The sequence below is a fragment of the Lacerta agilis genome, chromosome 1, assembly GCF_009819535.1.
Source record: "Lacerta agilis isolate rLacAgi1 chromosome 1, rLacAgi1.pri, whole genome shotgun sequence".
Lineage (NCBI taxonomy): Eukaryota > Metazoa > Chordata > Lepidosauria > Squamata > Lacertidae > Lacerta > Lacerta agilis.
Window position 1 is genome coordinate 130,611,542 of NC_046312.1, and position 20,747 is coordinate 130,632,288.

At 40.7% G+C, this 20,747-nt stretch overlaps 1 protein-coding gene across 19 annotated transcripts in view; it reads right to left on the minus strand.

The window, feature by feature from the left end:
- LRRFIP1 (LRR binding FLII interacting protein 1) overlaps positions 1 to 20,747 on the minus strand; it is a 114,901-nt gene that overhangs the window by 31,992 nt on the left and 62,162 nt on the right. For 6 of the 19 annotated variants that reach the window (XM_033171294.1, XM_033171299.1, XM_033171297.1 and 3 more), the window contains 2 exons: positions 5,036 to 5,113; positions 25 to 57 (listed from right to left, as the gene is read on the minus strand). In XM_033171294.1, the coding sequence (XP_033027185.1) occupies positions 25 to 57; positions 5,036 to 5,113 (111 nt within the window). Of the gene's footprint in view, positions 1 to 24; positions 58 to 5,035; positions 5,114 to 9,915; positions 9,982 to 14,653; positions 14,690 to 16,563; positions 16,645 to 19,163; positions 19,221 to 20,747 lie in introns of all 19 variants that reach the window. The other 13 variants (XM_033171302.1, XM_033171251.1, XM_033171216.1 and 10 more) reach the window with 6 other exon arrangements.

The following is a 20,747-nucleotide window of genomic DNA, read 5'->3' on the forward strand; positions in this document are numbered from 1 at the left end:
ACCATGCTACCCGTTCACTCTTACCTTCTCAAAGTCTTTTTCAGGCCTTTCTTCAACCTACAGGAAAGAGAAGAAAGAAACCATACTTGAACCACAAGGCCAGACCTTAAGGACCCATTTTCCCATCATGTGAGTGTCCTTAAACCTTTTCAGCATGACACCACTGGCTGTATACAACCTTGGAGTAAAGGTGGTTTATTTACTCCGAAGCAGCTAAGCATGGAATTTTTGTTTGGTTTGGTTTACTAAAAGCTATGCCTTAAAATTTATCCTCTTTTAAAAGTTTGATTTGGTTTTAAACAGGCCCTGTTGCATCTGTCAGGCACTTGAATAGTGCTCAAACGCTTTAAGTGATGAAAGTACTGAAAGCTTAACATGTGAACAGAAAAGACTGTGTTTACACCACAATGTTCTCCTTTAGCTTTCATGAAAGTGCCAGTTTCCCTCCACACCCACCCACCCCAGACATCCGAATCCAAGACTGAGTTGTGACTTTGAAGGGAGAGAAACTGATAGTGTGCGTCTCACTCTGGGGAGACACACATGAAGCTGGAGGTGAAATACATGAAAGAGCCTGCAACCACCAGCTGGGGAATATCCCGTGTGGCATTGCAATCCCACCAAATCCAACCAATATGTGTGTAGCAGGTTTGTGGACGCAATTCCTAAGCAAGTCATTGTTACTTCTGCAAACAATGTGGAAGCAGCTGCCACAGCTGCCGCCCCCATGTCGACTGAAGAAGCTGGAGCAGCTGGTGGTGGACAGACCGCAGTGCGGCAAGAATATCCTGAGCATGGAGGCACTGCTGGACCTCCTGGTCAGCCTCAACACAGAGGGCGGCTGCAACTCGCTACTCCAGAGGGACAGGTTCGCCTCCAAATTCCTCACGTGGGAATGGACCGCCTGACTATTGAGAGTGATGTGGGCAGGCTCCTTATCAATTGTGCCTTGGAAGACTACCTGGAGTAAACATTCACTTTATCACTGGTGGTAGGCCCAAGAGCTCCATCGCCTCCACCTGTCAGGAGCCGGAGTTGGGTCAGGCATAGGTCAGCAACAAAAAACGGGTGTCAGTGAAGTTAGTCCTTTATTCAAAGAAACCAAAACAGCACAGGCCTAGTGATCCCAGCAGCAATTCCCGATAGGTCTTGCTCCAACGAGGCAGCTGCAAAGACTGAAGGTCCCTGCCCCTCCCCTCCGGGGTCTTTCTCAAAGTGTGCCTGTGCAACCAATCTCTGCTCTGCTCTGTTCATTTCTCTGCATATTCTACGAGGCCAGGGCGGAGAGGAGCTGGTCACAGTAGGAGGGGAAGACTGCTTGCATTCTTCAGCAGCCCACCTGAACTCTGCCTCCAGCCTCTGATCCTGCCTCTGATGCTGGACTGCTCTCTGCCACAGCTCTTCCTGTCCATAAAACCCTGCTACCTCTTTTGCTTCTGACACATCCTCCTCTCAGTCTGCTCCTTCTTTTCCCTTTGACCACTCCTCATTGCCCACCACCACTCCCCTGGCTCTTAGCCTTCTTCCCTTGGGGGTTCCCTAGCTGATGCCCCCCCCCCCACGCCTCTGTATCCAGCCAGTCCATGACACCACCATGGCCTGAGGACCCCAGCTGGCTCAGCACCTGGTTGAGCTGGCTTAACAACAGGCATTATGAGTTTGTTTATGTGTATTTTAATGAATTGATCAAAAGATTTTGAGTCATGGGTGTGTGTTGTGAACTTAACAGTACTTATCTTACTTTATTTAGTTGCTATTTTGTTAATTTTGTTTTACAGAGTCTAAATGTTGTATTGATTTGCTAATCACGTAATACGACTTTTACTGTAATTGTGATGTTCAGCTATTTTTTAGTTGCTGTTTTGTTTGCTGTTTAGATGGGACTAACACAATGAGTTATACCTGGGCATAGGAGCCAACTCCTAGGGGCTGAGGGGTCTTTGCCACCCCCAATGAAATATTTGAGGGGGCTGGATCCCCACAAAGTTGATGGGCATTGTCAAATGGTATGTGTGCACCGCATCATGTGATCGATTATGGGGGGCAGGGCATACCTGGACCCCCTCAATATTTTATTCAAGGTGGCACCCCTGCACCTGGGGCTCACTCTGATGAGTCATTGGAAACTGTACTATACTTGACAGTAGAGGTGCTAGTTGCTAATTGGGACCAGCTGAATAAAGCACATAGCTCCAGTTCTCAAACAGCAGCACTGGCTGAATCTCGATTTCTGACCACACTTCAAAGTGTTGGTGATAACCTTTAAACTCCTGGGCAGCTTGTGACTCAGACACTTGAGTATCTGTCGCCTTTCATAAAAGCATATTCAAAGCTACTTGGATTAGACTAATTGAAATAACAGGATTTAAGTTAGCTATCATGACTAACAAGTCCCACTGATACCCTTTAGTCTTTTCAAAGCATGACTGCATCCAGCCTATTATCACCACCAATGTACATGAACTGACCTGAGAGTTTTAGCATGCAAATTTAGGGTGGTATTTGCTGCTAGTCCTATTCAGAGCACACCTGCTAAAGTTAATGGACATGGCTAACTTAGCCTCATTAATTTCAGCGAGTCTACTCTGAGGAGAACTTAGCTGAATACAACTCTTAAAAAATAAATTGATGTGGAAATGAAATTTTCTTTCAGAAATGTTATTTTCTTGAACATATAAAACTGAAGTGGAGTAAACTGAGTGCTGGGGAAAAGGCTTCTGTCTTATTGTTCTGTCATTGCTATGCTGTCAATGCTTTTCCCAGCGAAATAATTTTTGGTGTAATTTTTAGCATTGCAAGAAGACAAAAGGCAATCTCTGCTCCTCCTTGCCTTTGCCTCATGTGTTGTCCTCGGGCTTCCTATTCTTTCTTTCTTTCTTTCTTTCTTTCTTTCTTTCTTTCTTTCTTTCTTTCTTTCCAGAGCCACCCAAAACCTAAGTATTGTACTACTTTTGAGAACCTGTTTTACACAGCAGTTTCCAGCAGATGGAGCTCTTTGTAATTTAATTCAGCTCAACAGTAGAACTATATGGTACATTTAAGTCCAATCAGGCTGCTATCCTATTCCGTTACTTTGAAAGAAGTGTCACTGAGCTCAATGGAAGTTATTTATGAGTAAAAGCCAGTATGGTGATTAGAGTGCTGGACTAGGTCTAGGAATCAACACCGCCCCCCCAGGCATGGAGCTTCCCTGCTGAGCACAGGCCAGTCACTGTCTCTCGCTCAGCCTACACAGGGTTGTTAGGATAAAATGGGGGAGCACACCTTGAGCTCCTTGGAGATATAAATGTAACAAATAAAACAAAATGTTCATTTTAAATTAGATTTCATTGTAGTGAAGAATATGATCCACTTTGCTACACTGCAAGGTGATCTTTTAATATTAACCTTTAAGAGTACAATTACGGTAGATAGTAAGAATAGCAGGGATATCATAAACTTCAAAGAACAAACATGAACTACTTGCAGAACTATGCAAGGAGAATCTGGGCCGCTTAAGCTTTTATAATTATCATCATCATTATTATTCCAGTTACAGGTAGGTAGCCGTGTTGGTCTGCCATAGTCAAAACAAAATAAAAAATAAAAAATCCTTCCAGTAGCACCTTAGAGACCAACTAAGTTTGCTCTTGGTATGAGTTTTCAAGTGTGGATGCACACGAAAGCTCATACCAAGAACAAACTTAGTTGGTCTCTAAGGTGCTACTGGAAGGATTTTTTTATTTTTTATTTTGTTTTATCATCATCATTATTATTATTTAGAGTGCAATGCAATGGGGAAATAACAGCAGAGATCAGAAGAGACCTGGGCTCAAGTGGGCGACCATGGGACAATCACACACTCTCAGCCTAACCTACAGCTTAAGGTTGCTGTGAGGGGGAATCACTTCAAACTCCTCTCAGCTTCACCTTCCTTACAGCGTTGTGATGATAAAATTGGGGAAAAGGACCATGTATATCAGCTTGACCTTCTTGGGAGAAAAATAGATGGGTTTTTAAAATTTTTTGAAAATTTAACTTTTATATATTTATTTATTTTAAAGGCTCTTGTTTTTCTAAACAGTTTACAGTGGGTATAAATGAACAGATACGGTTTTCACCATAGTAGCAGTACCATTCTGGGAAGAGCATCAGCCTTTCATGCTCCTCCCCACGTCCCTCCGTCTAGGTAGCTTTGCCTCTTCATAGTTCTGATTTCAGGCACTGTGATAAATTGGTATGTCGCCATGTTTAGCTGGTGATACATCACAATGCTGAAAAGCAGATACTGCCCAGCCCTAGTTGGTTCTAAGATGCTACTGGAAGGAATTTTTTATTTTATTTTTTCATGAATTTGTTTGTGGTTGATAATATTAGAATATGGTAAATATGTTCTGAGACAACTGAAGCCTACGAGATAGGGCTGCAATTTTTGTGCAGTCCTAATTAAGTTTAAGCTATGATAAACCTAGGTCCTTTTCAGCTGTGTTTTCTAAAGACCAGTTTCATTTGTTGTGAGATATTAGTGTTGCATGCAGTATTAGGTTGGGGGAGAAAAAAGGGGGAAAGAGGAGGAACCCAGGTAGTGGGAAATGGGGTATACGTTTTTAAAATATACAAAAGCATAACTGTGGCTCCATTGTCTTAAGCAACCTGAAAACCAGTCCTTCCCTACATTGGTGTTCTTTTGCTTAAAGTGAAAAGCAGCTACCGGTACTTATAACCAGAAAACCATCAGAAACATCTTCAAGCTGAGTTACAAGCACAGGGCAGCAAGCAACTGCTAGGTAGATCACCATTCTTAGCAGAATTTCCATAACATCCAATAACATTTGGAGAAGAAATTAGATATAAGAGCCCCAGTTACAGTAGCTACAAATGACCTTGTGGTTATTCGACTAGTTCAAAAGATGGCCAGTCGTTTTTCAACAGTAAATGAATCAGAGCTCATTAATCACCGAGATATTGCAGTGTTCTTGCTTCAGTAGAAATAGCCTTGGGAAACGGAAATAAAGCAATTCAACCAGGTAAAGGGGAAGCAGAAAAGCATGCTCACCACAGGACTGGCACGAGCAGAACTAGCTCTAGAAGAAGCTCGAGATCCTGAGCCGAGGTGGCAACTGTACTCCGAAGGCTGCCCACAAATACCCCAAAAGATGGCATCAAACAGAGATGAGAAAAAAAGAAGCATTAGCATAGTAGAAATCAGACAGATTTGATAGCATTTCTCGTAAGTTAAGAGCAGGATAGCATATGGCTACAGAAAGGCAGAGTAGATGTCCCCATGCTGGAAGTTAACAAACAAACCTAAAATAGATTCATTTAAAAAAATTGGAGCAAAATATTTCTGAAGAACTACATACTACCAGCCAAAATCTAGGAGTCATTGGCCGTGTAGTCTAGCAGAAGGTAAATACTAAGTTTGTAGATATGTGCCAGCTGGTGTACTCACACCAGAATTAAGATTAGATTCCAGCCTAGTCCAATAATCGTTGGAACATTTTGCATATTTTACCTAGAGAAGCATGAACTTCAGAAACCACCTTTAAGATTGTGTGGTCATATTAAATCTGCTCCAAATAACCAAATTATGTTCTTGATACCTCTCAGGTGGACAATGATGATACAAATTAGGGTGTGAAATTTATCAACACTTTTGCCACTAGCTCCAAAATTCAAGAGTTATTTCACACAAACTCAAGGCTTTCTATGTGCACAGTGGGATTTCTCAACCTAAACAGTCTCCCTCCCCATACCTTATTACAAACTGATCCTGAAACTACTTTCAAAAATAATTTACTAACCGGCATCTGGGGAGTCAGAATCTGAGCTAACATTGTCAATGAAATGTTACCTGGGGTATATTTATTTGTTAACATTTTTATCCTGCCCTTGCTTGCAAGAACTCAGGAAAATATACATGTTCTCCTGCTTTAGCCTCTCAGCAATTCTGTGAGGTAGGGTAGGCTGAATTCACAATAATGAATACCAGTGCAACGGAAGTGATATCCACAATGTGGGCAGCAGAACAGAACTGTGTAAATCTACCCCCCAAAAATTATAATTTATGAGCTGGAGAATAAGAATGAGGGTCTTTGCAGATTCACTTAAAGTTCATGCTTGTTCATGCATTTATTCTAATGGCTGATTAAACTATATTGAAAAAATGGGAGTTTTAAAATAATATTCCTATAAAAACATCATACTTTAGAAGTGGGGTCCTTTGTGGGATCATAATATCACTTGCCATAAGATCAGTTACCAAAAACATTAATGCACTGCACACACATTAAATTCCCTATGTACCTTGTGCAATTTAAGAGGACATTTAATGTGAAATATCCCTCACCTTCCGATATCCACTATGAATTTCATCTCAAAGAATGAGATTCACACACAGAAGACATACCGGTACTTATGAAACCAATCCAGAATCTTGCTCATCTTTAGGAAGCATTTAATATGATCCAATGATAATCAGAAACTGCCTAAGCATCGATTGGTGCAAGTCCGATATTGCTCAGCTAGAAGCTGGTTGACCATACTGACATTCATTGAACAATATTCCACAATTATGCATACCATGAGAAAATTAACTCAGAGCACGAGAGAGATAATTTCAACAGTAATTAGTATTTAAAAAAAACCCAAACAAACCAAACTGGTAAGTGAAAATTAGCAATGGAAAATCCACATCTTCTGCTAATCATTAGTAGAAAGCGTGAGAAAAATAGGATTTAACATTTCACCAAGTGTAGTACTGCAAAAAAATCTGGTCATTTAAGCATTACAATACAAAAATGATTTGTCCTTCCAGAGACACTGCATAGAAGGGAAATATAGGAGGAGGAAGGGGCTCTAATCTGGGGTGTGATTCAAGGTTTCGCATTTTGCCTATGGAATGATCCCCCTCCTTCTCCCACTGTTCTCCTGACCCCACAGAGAGCCAATTTCAATGGGTGTACTGGGGGAGGAGAAAGGCAGAATGCCCGGTTGCACACATGGAACTCCTTGTGCAGGGTTTCCACTGACTGGGCTTGTTAGGTGAATCCCTCCTCTGGCCTTCATCTACATTTAAAATATCATTGCCTTTATTTAAAGATGATAAATTGCAATTCAGATTTAAATAAAATAGTTCACATTGCCTGTATTCATGTGATTCTCCAACCGTACTCAAACACTTAAATTAACTATTCCTACTTCCATTTAAACCAAAGTTTTTTATATCCACGCTGGCGAGCTGCGCTTTAAGCAAGTCCCTCAAACCAATATTGCCAACTACAATTTGATCCTGGCTTGCGATTCTAGTTTGGAGCACTTGCTCAAGCCACAGTTTCTAGTTTAGGCACAACAGCAACATAACTTTGTTCACTCTAGATCAGGCATAGGGAACCTTCGGCTCTCCAGATGTTTTGGACTACAATTCCCATCATCCCTGACCACTGGTCCTGTTAGCTAGGGATCATGGGAGTTGTAGGCCAAAACATCTGGAGAGCCGAAGGTTCCCTATGCCTGCTCTAGATGGAGGAAAACAGGAAGCCGTGATTAAAGCCCCACATATGAGGGGAGCAAGGAGTGTCTAAAGCAGTTCAGCCGACTTTCATACAACCTGCAAGCTGCTTCAGTCTTCTCACTGAATACCAAGGGGAACTGAACACTGTTGAACATTGCCGACTGATACCACTCTGACTTGCTTTTCCTGTGGGTCAACAGCCCTCCGTATAAAGAAACAGGTTTAACAGCCTTGCTGCAAACCATAGTTTGGAGCACTGGTGTCCAAATGGTTTTGGGCACTGCTCCCTTGGTTCCATAAACTCATCCCCAGTGCCCTCTATCCCACCGTATAAAAAGTATTATTCAGAATAGTGGTTTGCACAATCCACAAGGAAAGTTATGACAAAACAGTAGCAATTAATTGCACACTTCAATTATGGTTGCCATATTTTAAAGAGCAATATGTCCTCTTTTTCCAGGGAACATCCTCTTTTTCATGGGTAGAGTTGTCATAGCGATCCAGTTAAAAGTAGAAGTAATCAAATGTGTCCTCTTTTCTGCTCTTCAAAATATGGCAACCCATCAAAATCCAATTAAAATAATTTAGTTTGATCAATTCTACAAAACCGCTGAATGTGATCTGATGCCAGCTTTTCAAAATCTGATACTCATTTGCACCTCCAGTGCTTCCCTGCCACCCACTTGCCTCTTAGCACTCCCCTAGGTAATCCCACTGATTTAAGGACTATCAATATATTTTGGGAATGATTTGTGTTCTTATGTACCGTATTGGCCTGAATATAAGCGGCCCCTGCAAATAAGCCACACCTTTAAAATTCAAGGGGGGGAAAGAAAAAGCACAATAGCCGAATATAAGCCACTCCCTTAAAATTCCGCAGGTACTCACACCTGTAAATGGCAAATGTAGAAGAAAATCCTATGGGTACTAGAGAGGACCCGCAAGTGGGTTAAACACCTGTTCATAGCACCGTAAATGCAAATAAAAAATCAATACAGTGGGACCGCAGTTGTCAATCTTAATTCCATTCTGGAAGCCCATTTGGCTTCTGAAACATTCGACAACCGAGGCTCAATGGGGCGATTGGCAAGCCCCATTGAGAAAAATGAGAAACGTGTTCCAAGGGAAAAGGGAGAGAGTGCACCTCTCCTCGTGTATGGCCCGGCAAAGGCAAATTCTCTCATAGGCAAGGAGAATGGCTGGGATCTGGGCTCATCCTGCCTCGCGAAGGGGACAGGTCATCGACGGAAGGGAGGGGAAGGAAGGGCGCACCTCTGCACCTCCGTGCAGCTCCATGGAAAGAGATGGGGCAAAGGGCAGGAGCAGAGCCGTGATTCCACTTTCAAAAGCTGGGAGCCTCCCTCTTGAATTCCTGGCAGGGCTTTCGGGCTCCTGCTCCACCCATAAGGAAGACGGAGGGAGGAAGGGATCCATGGTTTTGGGAACTCGTATCCAAAAAGAACCTATGGGGGGCATGGAAGGAAGATTGTGAGGAGAAGCCATTGTACCCCCTGCGCCCGCCCTGTCATTAGAACTGAAATGGTTGGTGTGTAAAAGCGCATTTTGGTAAGGTTGCGAATTTAAGCTGCACTTTAACTTCTCACGGTTGGAATTTGGAAAAGAAGTGTGGCTTATATTTTGGCCAATACGGTAGCTGCCCTGTTTTATGCTTTCTGGATGTCCCATAATCATATTATAAAGTTGTTGTGTTTTAGGTTATCAATCAAGAACCACTAGGAGTTGTTTCTGTTTGTTTTCCAATGTGTTTCCTATTAATAATAATAAAAAATGGTGTGGCACAAGCAATTTTTTATTCTGAAAGTGTGGCCCAGAGAAAAAAGTTTGAGAACCACTGCTTTAGATGAAAGGATCCTTGACAGAAATAAGCACCAAGTCCTCCTCCCTCTACCCATCTTCTTTGTGTGCCTGTTTCAACATTTTAGCCCTGTTTTGTTTAAACCAGAGTTCCCTGTTATGAACAACAACAAAAAAGGGAACCGTGGTTTTAAAAGACAAAGACTTGGGAAGTATCAAATGTATTTTAGAAAACTGTTTATCTGTCTTAATTTTACTGTTGTATACTGCAATGATATTTGTTAATGCTTATCAAAGTGTGGAAGAAAGGTAAGGGGTAAGAGAGAAGCATGCAGGTCACACACTCATTCTCAGCTTACTGAACCATGGTTTAGTAAACCAGGCCTGTTATATCTGAAAGGGCTCATTGCATCTTAGGAGCACCATTTGACACACAAGGAACAGCATTCAGATCTAAACAGGAAGCACCCATGATTTCAGGTAGTTACAGAAAGTGGTCTTTTTAGAAAACATTGCAGGCAACCAGTGCTACACAAGCTTCTACATTAGAACATGTTTTAGTACAAAACAGAAACGAAGCCAGCACAAAAATGTGGAAACCATCTTACAGGACGTGAACTAGAGGCACTATACCGACGATTCCCACTGTTAAAGTTCTCATCATACAGAGATGCCTACAATTAAAAAACAGAGTCAGAACAGTATTGGTAGATTTGGGAGGTTCAAAATACAGCAAGGTGCAAAATAAAAGTGACAAAGGAAATGGAAAGGAAGAAACAAAATAAATGTCAATATCTCCTACAGTGTAGTGCAAGCTGCATGCAAGGCCAGGATGGGGGGCAAACCCCTGCAAAACTAGTCTGAATGCATGCAGAATTAACAATGAGGGACCCCACTCTTCACATCAGGAACGTTGCCAGACACCTTGTCCTCTAGCCACGTCTCTTTTAAACTCAGTGTCCTGTAGGTATTGCACAACAATTCCTAAATGAATGGAAAACTTTTTCCACAATTGCAAGTTTGAAACAGTTTCAAAGGGAAAGAAACAAAGATTGCTTAGCTCACTGGTAGATTCCTGCATACAATTGAACAGAAGGCAGAAGAGGTCAGGTTGGAGGCAGCATGAAGATAAGGAGCAAAGAAAAGTAATAGGAGGGGATGGAAGCAGGAATATGGTCTTGCTCTTGAATACAACCTGAACTGAGGAGCCTAAGCTGAGTGGTAGCTAGGCCTATTAAGGTTGCCTTCCCTCAATATTTGCAGACTGGCTCCTTTCAATTCACATATTCAAAACAGGATCATTGTCAGTGTGGATTATTTATTTTTACTGATTCAAAGCCTAAGGGCTTTGTGTGGCCAGCAACACATTTAAATAGACTTCTGTACCGAAAGGCTTATGAATACACACAAACACACACTCTCTCTCTCCTCCTTCAAGTAACTGTGGTGAGAATAAATTAAGAGTGTGGAAATTACAAACTCCATCCATTAAAAAAAAAACAGTGACAGGTATGCATAATGCAGGAATGAATGAATGAACAAACACACAAACACACACACACACACACACACACACACACACAGTACTACAAGCAGCAACACTGCACTACAACTTAGAGAGTTCGGCTTTCCTTGCAGGGTATCCAGTGATCTGTTTCTGTGCCTATCAAACTTATTTAATAACACCAGGAACAAGTTACTAGAAACATTATGGCCACTGAATTAACCTTAAACACAGTGCTCCCCCCCCCCAGAAAAATAGGTGCGGAAACTCACCATGAAATTATCACAGTAAGTTGCTGGGTAACTTGGGGCAGATGCTGGTTTGACAACAGCTGCATTCACTGCCCACAGAGGTGCTAAAAACTAAGGCAAGCTGTTTCCCTAGCTGGTTCCTCACCTCCCTCATTCTCGTAGATTCAGGCATCCACTAGATGAGCTTGGAAGGGCCCTCGTGCCAACGTGTGTGCGTGCGTGCCTGCGCACGCACGTGGGCAATGATAGAGGCCTGCTTGGAAAGCTTAAAGCCCACCGCCACTCCATGGGAGACATATTGAAGAAAAGGAAATACACATTGGCCCCATAGCTTTCAAGTCTCCCTTTTTTTGTGGGAAACTCCCTTATTCCAAGCCATTTCCCGCAGCTATCCCTTATTGTTGATATCCCTTAAATTTCCCTTATTTCCGGGAAGGAGAGTTGGAGTCTGGGGACTCCTTGGGTCCCTGCATTTCTCAGCCCTGCCTGCCTGCCTGCCTACCTCACAGGACTGTTGTGGGGATTAAATGAGGACTAGGACCAGGGAGCTCCTTGGAGAAAAAGGTGGAATATAAATACCTGATAAAAAACAGACAGACAGATAGATATATAAAGAAGAAGATAAAATAGACAAATGTTTCTCGGCAACAGGTGCTCAGATTAAGCATTGCTGCCCCTAACTGGAGGCAGAGCAGAGCCAACCTGGCCAGAGGCCATCAGTTGTCCTCTCCTGCTGCATGAATTTGCCTAATCCTTTTCTAAAGCCATCCAAGGTGGTGGCCATCGCTGCTCCCTGTGGCAGGGAGTTCCAGAGGTTAACTGTGTGCTGTGTGAATAAGTGCTTTCTTTTCTCTGCCCTGATTTCTCTTTCCTGGGAGCTCTTTCCTGGTGTAAATTAATTTGTTGCCTGGGGGGGGGATTACCACGGCGTGGACTGTCCCTGAAAACTGTAGACAGTCCCCAGGACAGGTGAGGGTGCTGATCCCTTATTTTCAAATCCAAAACTTGACAGCTATGATTGGCTAGGAGCTAGGTGGACTCATAGTCTTTTATAAAGCGTAGACATGCGTATGCTGGTCAGTTTCTGTATTGACTTGAAATGTTCACCTGAGCTTCTCAGAAGTATGTAAAGGCAAGAAGCGGGCAGGGGGAGTGCCAACCCAAAATGGTGCACACCTGAGAGGTGCCAGAACCGTGCTCCGGCTGAACCCCCCCCCCCCGCACTGTTGCAGGTATTATTAGTAGATAATAGGAGTTAATCACTTAACCTAATCAATTAGATGTTATAGTACTAGTTAAATATTATTTCTCTTTGTGACTTGTAATTTAAATAGAACTTCATTTAATTATTAAAATAGCTTAAATATTTCAGCCTGTTTATAGTAAATTTTGCTAAATTTGACTGCCTGGTTACATAATTTTGGTATTTGATTTGCCTTTAGGGTAAATTTACATACCATATTCAAAGAGTGAGGTAAGCTCACCGCTGTCATCATTCCTTCACTGTTTGCTGACTTACTGGCAAGATTCCCTGGTATTATGCTGAACTGTTGTCCTTTTATGACGCGTAGATGCAATAGGAGTTGTCTTGAGGCATTTGGAAGTATCAGGATATGCAAGAGGGTAATGCCATTGAAATGACTAATATTTAATTGCTCAGAAATACTAGGTGGAAAACTGTGAACTACAGACGTTTTCCCATATTTGTTTTAAATGAATTTTTGCTCATGATCTGAGAAGCAAGTTTTTGGGCTTTTGTTCATTGCCCCCTCCAGGAGACTTCTAGCACCAGAGAAAAGGCTGCACTTTTCTAGGAGAAAATAAGTGATGGCAGAAGCTGCTTGATGAGGGGCTGCTCCAAATCTGGTCTGCACCCATTCATACATTATGGAAATAATCAAGTCTGCCTATTCAAATTAGCTATAGAAGTGACAACATCAAAACCTATCTTAAGCTTTAGCAAGGAAAATTAAAATGTTGTTTGTGCATGTCAAAATAAAGTAAATAAATAAAAACATGCTTCTGGCCACGGCCTTCGTAGTTAATATGAACACACAGAAAATTACTGCGTGGTAGATGGCACTTAAAATTCCAAACATTACACTCTTATGTAACTCTTTTAAAAACTTTCCTATTATACGTGAATATGTTGAACAATTAAGTTGCGTTTAAATTAGGGCTGCCATAGCTTGAAGAGCAAAAAACAGGACAGTCCCAGCTGTTGCCAGTCCAAGCTGGGGAAAGAGGCACGCGGGCGTACAGGGCTGTTGCCGCACCTGTGTGCCTCTTTCCCCAGCTCAGGCTGGCAGTGGCCACGACATGCAGAGCAGCCCGAGCCCAAACCTGAGCCACCGGCACCCGAGCCACCCACACCCAAGCCTGCACCTGACTCTGAGCCCGAGCCTGTACCACCCAAGCCAAAAAGCCAACTAAATAAAAATTAAAAATCCAGAAAACCCTGGAAATTTCCTTTAAAATGTAAAAATCCCCTCGGATGGGCACACCGGCCGCCCAAAGAGGACATGTCTGGGATTTCCCGGATGTATGGCAACCGTAGTTTAAATTGTAGCAGTTTAGAAGTAGAAGTTTAGAATGGCAAGGAAGTACCATTTTTTCAGGGAGGTGGTGGAAGTAGAAGATAAAATACCATGTGGAATATTGAGGGGGCCCACTGTCCTCCCCAATGGCAACTCTGGTTAGGAACTAGGGGATTTCCCCCCAATGCATTTTCCAAAATTTTATACATACATCTTTCAATTCTCTTCATCTCATTTCTCCAGACTTCCCTATCCATCCCTCCACGGCTTTCTGCTTGGTCCTTGTTACACTGCATATCCATTTGATTCTATCCTAAGTGTTTTTTACTGCTGCTTACGTATCTAACCCTACTTGGATTCCCCCCCCCCCCGGCTGTTGTACCTCTTAAATATTCCCCAGACTATTTCAACTTTTGCTTCACCCATCTTTCATCATGATTCCTTATCATTAGGATTTAACATTCCACCAAGTGTAGTACTTCAAAAAAAAAAAAAAAAAAAAAGGTCGGGTCATAAAACATTACAGTCAAACATGATTTGAACTGCCACAAAGACACTGCATGGAAGGGACAAATATAGCAGGAGGAAGAGGGTCTAATCTGGGGTGTGTTTCAAGGTTTTGCAGCTTGCCTATGGAATGACAGCCCCCTCCCACCCCCCGCTGTTCTTTTGTTGGGACTTCCCAACAATTTTAGCCTTTTCTTCTTTAAATGCAAAAGCTATGATGTTGTCTCTTTTTTCCTTTTTAATATTACGTCCTAATGTATCACCCAGCAGCTGGAAAACAGGCACAATTAGCAGACAGAAGTATTGTTAGCAGTTTCACAAGCAGCAACCGCAGGATTCTAGTGGGAGGAAAAGGGAAGACGAGCAGAACAGAGCTGACAGACACACCAAAGGCAAATGTGCATTCCATCCATAGAGATCACATGCTCAATGCACAGCACAAGTGACATGAACTGCGACAAGAATATGTTTCTAAGACGTAACAGAACATGGTCAACATATGTGATATATGAAACAGATTCTACACAAAGGGAGAGCAAGAACCAACCCTGTAGCTTCTGGCTTCACTGTACAACAAGGAGGGCTGAGAAAGACAAGGAACACAATCGGTTTTTAATGCACTTAGAAAATGAAGGGAGAAGGGAAATCTACTGCTTGTTCGCTGTGGAATTCCTTGTGCTGCTGTCACTTCCTACAATATACAGGTGAAACTCGAAAAATTAGAGTATCGTGGAAAGGTTCATTTCTTTCAGTAATTCAACTTACAAGGTGAAACTAATATATGAGATAGACTCATGACATGCAAAGCGAGATATGTCAAGCCTTTATTTGTTATAATTGTGATGATTATGGCGTACAGCTGATGAGAACCCCAAATTAACAATTTCAACTTTGGGGTATTCATCAGCTGCACGCCATAATCATCACAATTATAACAAGCAAAGGCTTGACATATCTCGCTTTGCATGTCTTGAGTCTATCTCATATATTAAACTCCAGTAGCTAATAAAAACAATTGCTTACATAAATGGACTTTCCCACAATATTCTATTTTTTTGAGTTTCACCTGTATATGCTGTAGTGCAAGGTAAATCAGAATATGGCAGAGGTAGCCATTTCTGCTTAAATGGTCAAAAGGCCAAAGCCAAATAAGAGTTAGATGGCAAGGTGAGCAAACTTATGCATATTACATACAGGAAGGGAGGATACTATTGCAAAAGCACAACACAATAATTGGGATGCAGACATTAATCACAGAGCATGAATTAAAACATCTAGGTACAAGAGACAAAAACAGAGCTACGATACTCCGGCTTCCGTCTCAGCTACAATACTGTAATGGCAAAGGAAGCTACCTTGACAACAAACATAACAGGTAAGCATGTCAACTTATTGGGACGCAACTTTAAAAAATAATGGAACATTTGTAAGTAATGCAAATCTATGTTTCTGCAAAAAAAAAACCCACAAAAACACACTGAACTATTAAGAAAGTAGACTGACAAAACTAGGTATAAACCACCATGCAAAAGTAGCTAAATTAGAAAATTGGAGGAGACATTTTGGTAGAAGGAAAACATGTAGCAGTATCTCATAGAACATACAAGATTGTAGGAGCAGGGGCACACACTCTCTAACACACTACATGCAGGAAGGAAAAAACCAGAACTCTGACCAGGAAAAATACATGTTAGTTTCTGCATGCAAATTAGGCAAATTCAACCCCAGTGAAGGCTGTAAGGCTTTTAAATCAGTGATTTCTTTTTTTGGGGGGGGGGTATTGCAGGAAGGGTCAAATCTATTCTATACACTGTACAATCTACTTTTTACTGATAAAATGCAGATACAATTAAAACATTTATCATTACTTCCCTCAGTGGCTTTCAGAATTGCTAAGGCAAATATGATGAGATCAAAAGGATGACTAAATGATTATGAATAAACGATTCAGGACAGAGGTAGGACAGAGTCTTATGCTGTCTGGAAACCAGCAATTATATTTTACCTTTTTCAAACAGAAGTGGAAATAAAGATTAAAAAGGAAAACCAAGACAGCAGAGGGCCTACTTGGTAGTGGCACCCTCCCTGTGAAATCCCCTCTCGATAGATGTCAATGAGATAAAGAATTGCACAAGTTTTAGAAGACACCTGAAGGCAGTCCTGTATCAGGAGCTTTTTAATGCTTGATGTTTTTTTTATTATGTTTTAGATATGCTGTAAGCCACCCAGAATGACTGGGGAAACCCAGCCAGATGGTCAGGGAATAATAATAATAATAATAATAATAATAATAATAATAATAATAATAATACAACTAACCTTGAGAATATTGGAGGTAAACAAAAGTATATGGAATCACTCATTTATTATAGCCTCTTAAATTAACAGGCTGAGGTTATATTGCCCAGGGGTAACTAAAATGTTCAACAAAAATGGCAGGGAGGAAAACTGACAGACCCGGTTTCCATTTTGGGAAGAAGGTTGGGATTTGGAAGGAAAACCACTGCAAGGAAGACTAAGGTCAGAGTAGCAGGAAGCCTGCATAAATATAAAAAGTTTTAAAAACAAGAATGAAGAAGATGTCATTTATTCCAAATCAGAGTCCTCAGTGGATATACTATCTGCTGTACCCAGACTATGGGATTAGAAAGCACCTCCAACACCATGTTGCCCAAAACAATATTCTTGTGGAGTGAATAACTATCATTCTGTTGGATAAGGTGGTGTCTATTTCAGAAAGAAAGATGCCTATGTTTTAAATGCTGTTCCATTTAAAAGAATAGCAAAAGTTTTTATCTACTCTAGTTTTCAGTACAGGGAACACCTATAATTTACTTTATTATCCTCTCTCTTTGAGCAACCAGTTCATTTCAAGATGCAATTCTGAAACATAAAGAATGCAGGAAGATATATAAACAATATTCAACTATTGCTTATGAGCAAGTTATTTCTATTTAGACGATAACCATGCAACCATAAGTTCAATAATATAGCCATTGTGGGTACTCACCAACTTTCCTCTAAAAAATAGTCTTGCCTTTTCCAGGCATTCAGTCGTTCCTATCTTTCTAGCTATGAAACAGAACTAGACTGGTAAGAAAAGAGGCTTGCCTTCACTACCTGAACACTCCTTTAAGTAGGTAGGACAAACCAGAATATTAGGATGAATGACACACCCATTGCAGCTGAGAGAAGAAAAGTCATCCCAGCTTTGTGTGAAGAGTACACACCCATCTTTTCTTTTCTTAGTTTTATTTTAGGAAGCAATATCCCAATGGCAGAATGGATCTCAAAAGGTTCAGTTGTCAGAATAAACACTGAACTAATTGACAAACCTCCAAAGATATAATATAATCACTTTGGCCTATAAAGCATTCTTGTTTCTCCCATTATTCCATAGAAACAATGGTATTTCTATTTTATAGAAAGGATACCCTGCTCACACCCAATGGTGGATTCATTGATATGAAAAGTTTATACATGCTTGGTATAAGGCAGCCTTCCCCAAACTGGTGCCCTTCAGATGTTTTGGACTAAAGCTCCCCTCAGCCCCTCAGCCCCAGTCAACATAACCAATGGTCAAGGGAGACCTCCAGGTTGGGGAAGGTTGGTGCAAGGGGTGTAAGTGAATTAAGGGGTCATTGTTCAGAACCAATTGCCTGAAATACGATTTCCTATGCATTCCTTCAGAACAATCTTCTGAGAGTGGAAAATCACACAATTAAAGGGTAAAAATTCATTTATTTAAACTAAACTTTCCCCCCAAATTAGGTCTATTTCATTTTGAGATTCCTGCATTGCAGGGGCTTGAACTAGATGACCCTTAGGGTCCCTTCCAACTCTCTGATTCTGTGATTCATATAGCAACTTGGTTTCCCTTTTCTGATTCTTGGTCATATTATTATTCCATATTTGAATCAAATACAGCAATTCTGAGTTATTGCTACCACTATTATTATCTGTATCATGTATACGTATACTTGGGCTAGTTAGAGAAGCTTCAATAAACAGTCTTCTTCCACATCATATTACAGTAACGGCTAGTTGACAAAACTGGATGTGATCCAACTCACATCTTCAAAGGCTTGATGATTTTATGGCAGAGAACAGTATTAAGCATTCCACCATCATTTATCTCAACTTTATAGATGAAACAAAATTTATCTTTACCCCCCCCCCCCCAGGAACATGTACCTGATCACTTGATACCAACAGGTTTATCGCCCATAAATACGGTAATAATAATAATAATAAGAAGAAGAAGAAGAAGAAGAATATATTATTTATACCCAGCCCAATGAGTGGCTAACTGAAAGTATTTTTAATATACTGCGTTGGCAAGAAGGCTCTCATGAAGGAGGGGGGGGGACATCCAGTCTTCAGGTGTGACTTCTCTGTATGGTACTTTTCTTCCACACTGTAGAATTGCTCCTCCTAAGCTAGATTTTTTTTTTTTTTTGCAATATTGCATGGTACCAGGCCAACAATGAGTGACGCAAGATTGTCAAAGCTTGTTTTGCTTCTACAAAACCAGCCAAACTACACTGCACATTCCAGCTGAAGTATACACCTTCTTAAAGTCAGAGTCATCACATTAACAATTTCAGTGCTACCTTAAACATTGTTGGTTGTGTGTGTAAAACAGATTTATAATCATCTCCTCTTTCAACCAGCATCAAAAATTATTACTTACTACTAATCACATCTTACATTTGTTTGGCTGGATTCTGAATTCATTTGCACTCTTCGAAGTATTATGATTCCCCCACAGCTATTTTTTGGCTTTGTTTGATCTTACTTTTTAATTCTTTTTTGTCCTCAGGGTATATAGACCTACCCAACTTGGTTGACTGCTTCACGCAACTGACAAAGTGGGGTTTGACAAATGGAAGCTTTTGCCACCATACATCTGTTATACCTTACAAGCTAACAAGACTTTGTTTTTGCATATTCTTAGTACAAGTTATCACCAAAGAATAAGGCTGGGTACATTGAGAAGCCTGCCTAATTATTGCTTTCATAACAAACAAAATGTAAGAATTAAAAAATCTACTAACCCTACTAGATTTTCTACTCTGGGACGAACCATACATATCTTCTTCGCAACCATTTGTCTGTCATAAGAGGGAGGGAGAGGGAGAGACAGAGAGAAAGGGGAGTAAGGAACTAAAACAGCCATATGAAATTCATTTTGAAGTAGCATGACAGAATTTGTCTATAAGAACACTAAACCAAACTTGAGAAAGAAGACAGATCCAGCTTAGGCTACCAGAAACTCAGAGTCACGGCTCACAGGAAGATGCTAAAAACAACAGCAGTTTCTCATAATTCCTGTAAATCGGATAATTCTTTAGTTATGCATCTATTTTAACAAAGGCAATATAATAGCAAAGAATATAGAAAATTATTGATCTCATGTTGTTTACTAAAGAGAATAGATTGCCTGGAAAGAGTGAAGCAAGCAGAACATGTGCATCTTTATTCACTGTTACAGACTTTGACATCATCTATTCGGTATCCCTCCAATAAACAAATTGTGTGACCATAATTCAATGTGCCCACCACAACTGTAGTAAACCCTTCTTATTTGATCATAGTTATTACCATTGGTAATAAACCTATATATGAACTATGAGTTTGTTACAAACGTAGTTACAAACTATGAACATTGCACAAAATTATTTGGTCATATACACTAATTACATTTTATCTTGCCCTTCCTCCAAGGAGTTCAGGGTATTATACAAAGAGAAAGTGAGTGAATAAAAGTCACAAGTAAGCATTATAGCTGAGTTGACATTTGAACACAGGTCTTCCTAGTCTTAGGACGAGCACCTTAGTTAATACACAGCACTGACTGTATGGGGTCTTTAGAAGGGGAACATATTAATTTTTAGTTACAGGTGGGTAGCCGTGTTGGTCTGCCATAGTCAAAACAAAATCGAAAATTCTTTCTAGTAGAATTCTTTCTGAAGAAGTGTGCATGCACACGAAAGCTCATGCCAGGAACAAACTCAGTTGGTCTCTAAGGTGCTACTAGAAAGAATTTTCGATTTTATATTAATTTTTACTTTTTTAAATACAAGCGATCAGCTCACAGACCCTTTTGCACCCTAATTTTATGGTCTGCTCTAGCAAGGCTCCCAGTACAGGCAGGTAAGAGGCTGGAGGACTGCTGGAGCAACAGAGAGAAAACATCCCAAACTCTGAGCTGATAAAGGTTTGGAACAAGGGAGGTGACTGATACTAAAACTCTAAAGTCTTTTTACATAAAAGGCTGGACTTTTTCAAATTTAATCTACAATGGAGGCCCAAGATATATCTTGTTCTAACAGAAAGTGATGTTTTGAAGGAAGTACATTTATCATTCAATTGGAATATATTCATATATATATTAAATAATGATTCGATCAGATATATTGCTATACCATATTCAGTACAAAATGTCAGTTTGCATTTCTTTGTACAGAAAGTATTGATCTGATCTGTAGAGATCTTTCCTATTCTAATTAATTCAAGAGGGTTCTGGAAGCTTCTCTGCTAAAAGGAACAAGCAGAAGGTTCATGATGTTTGGGTTATTCCTTCTGAGAAGCTGAGTGCAGCTGGTTTAAACTGGTTCTCTCTTTCTGTCAAGGTCATG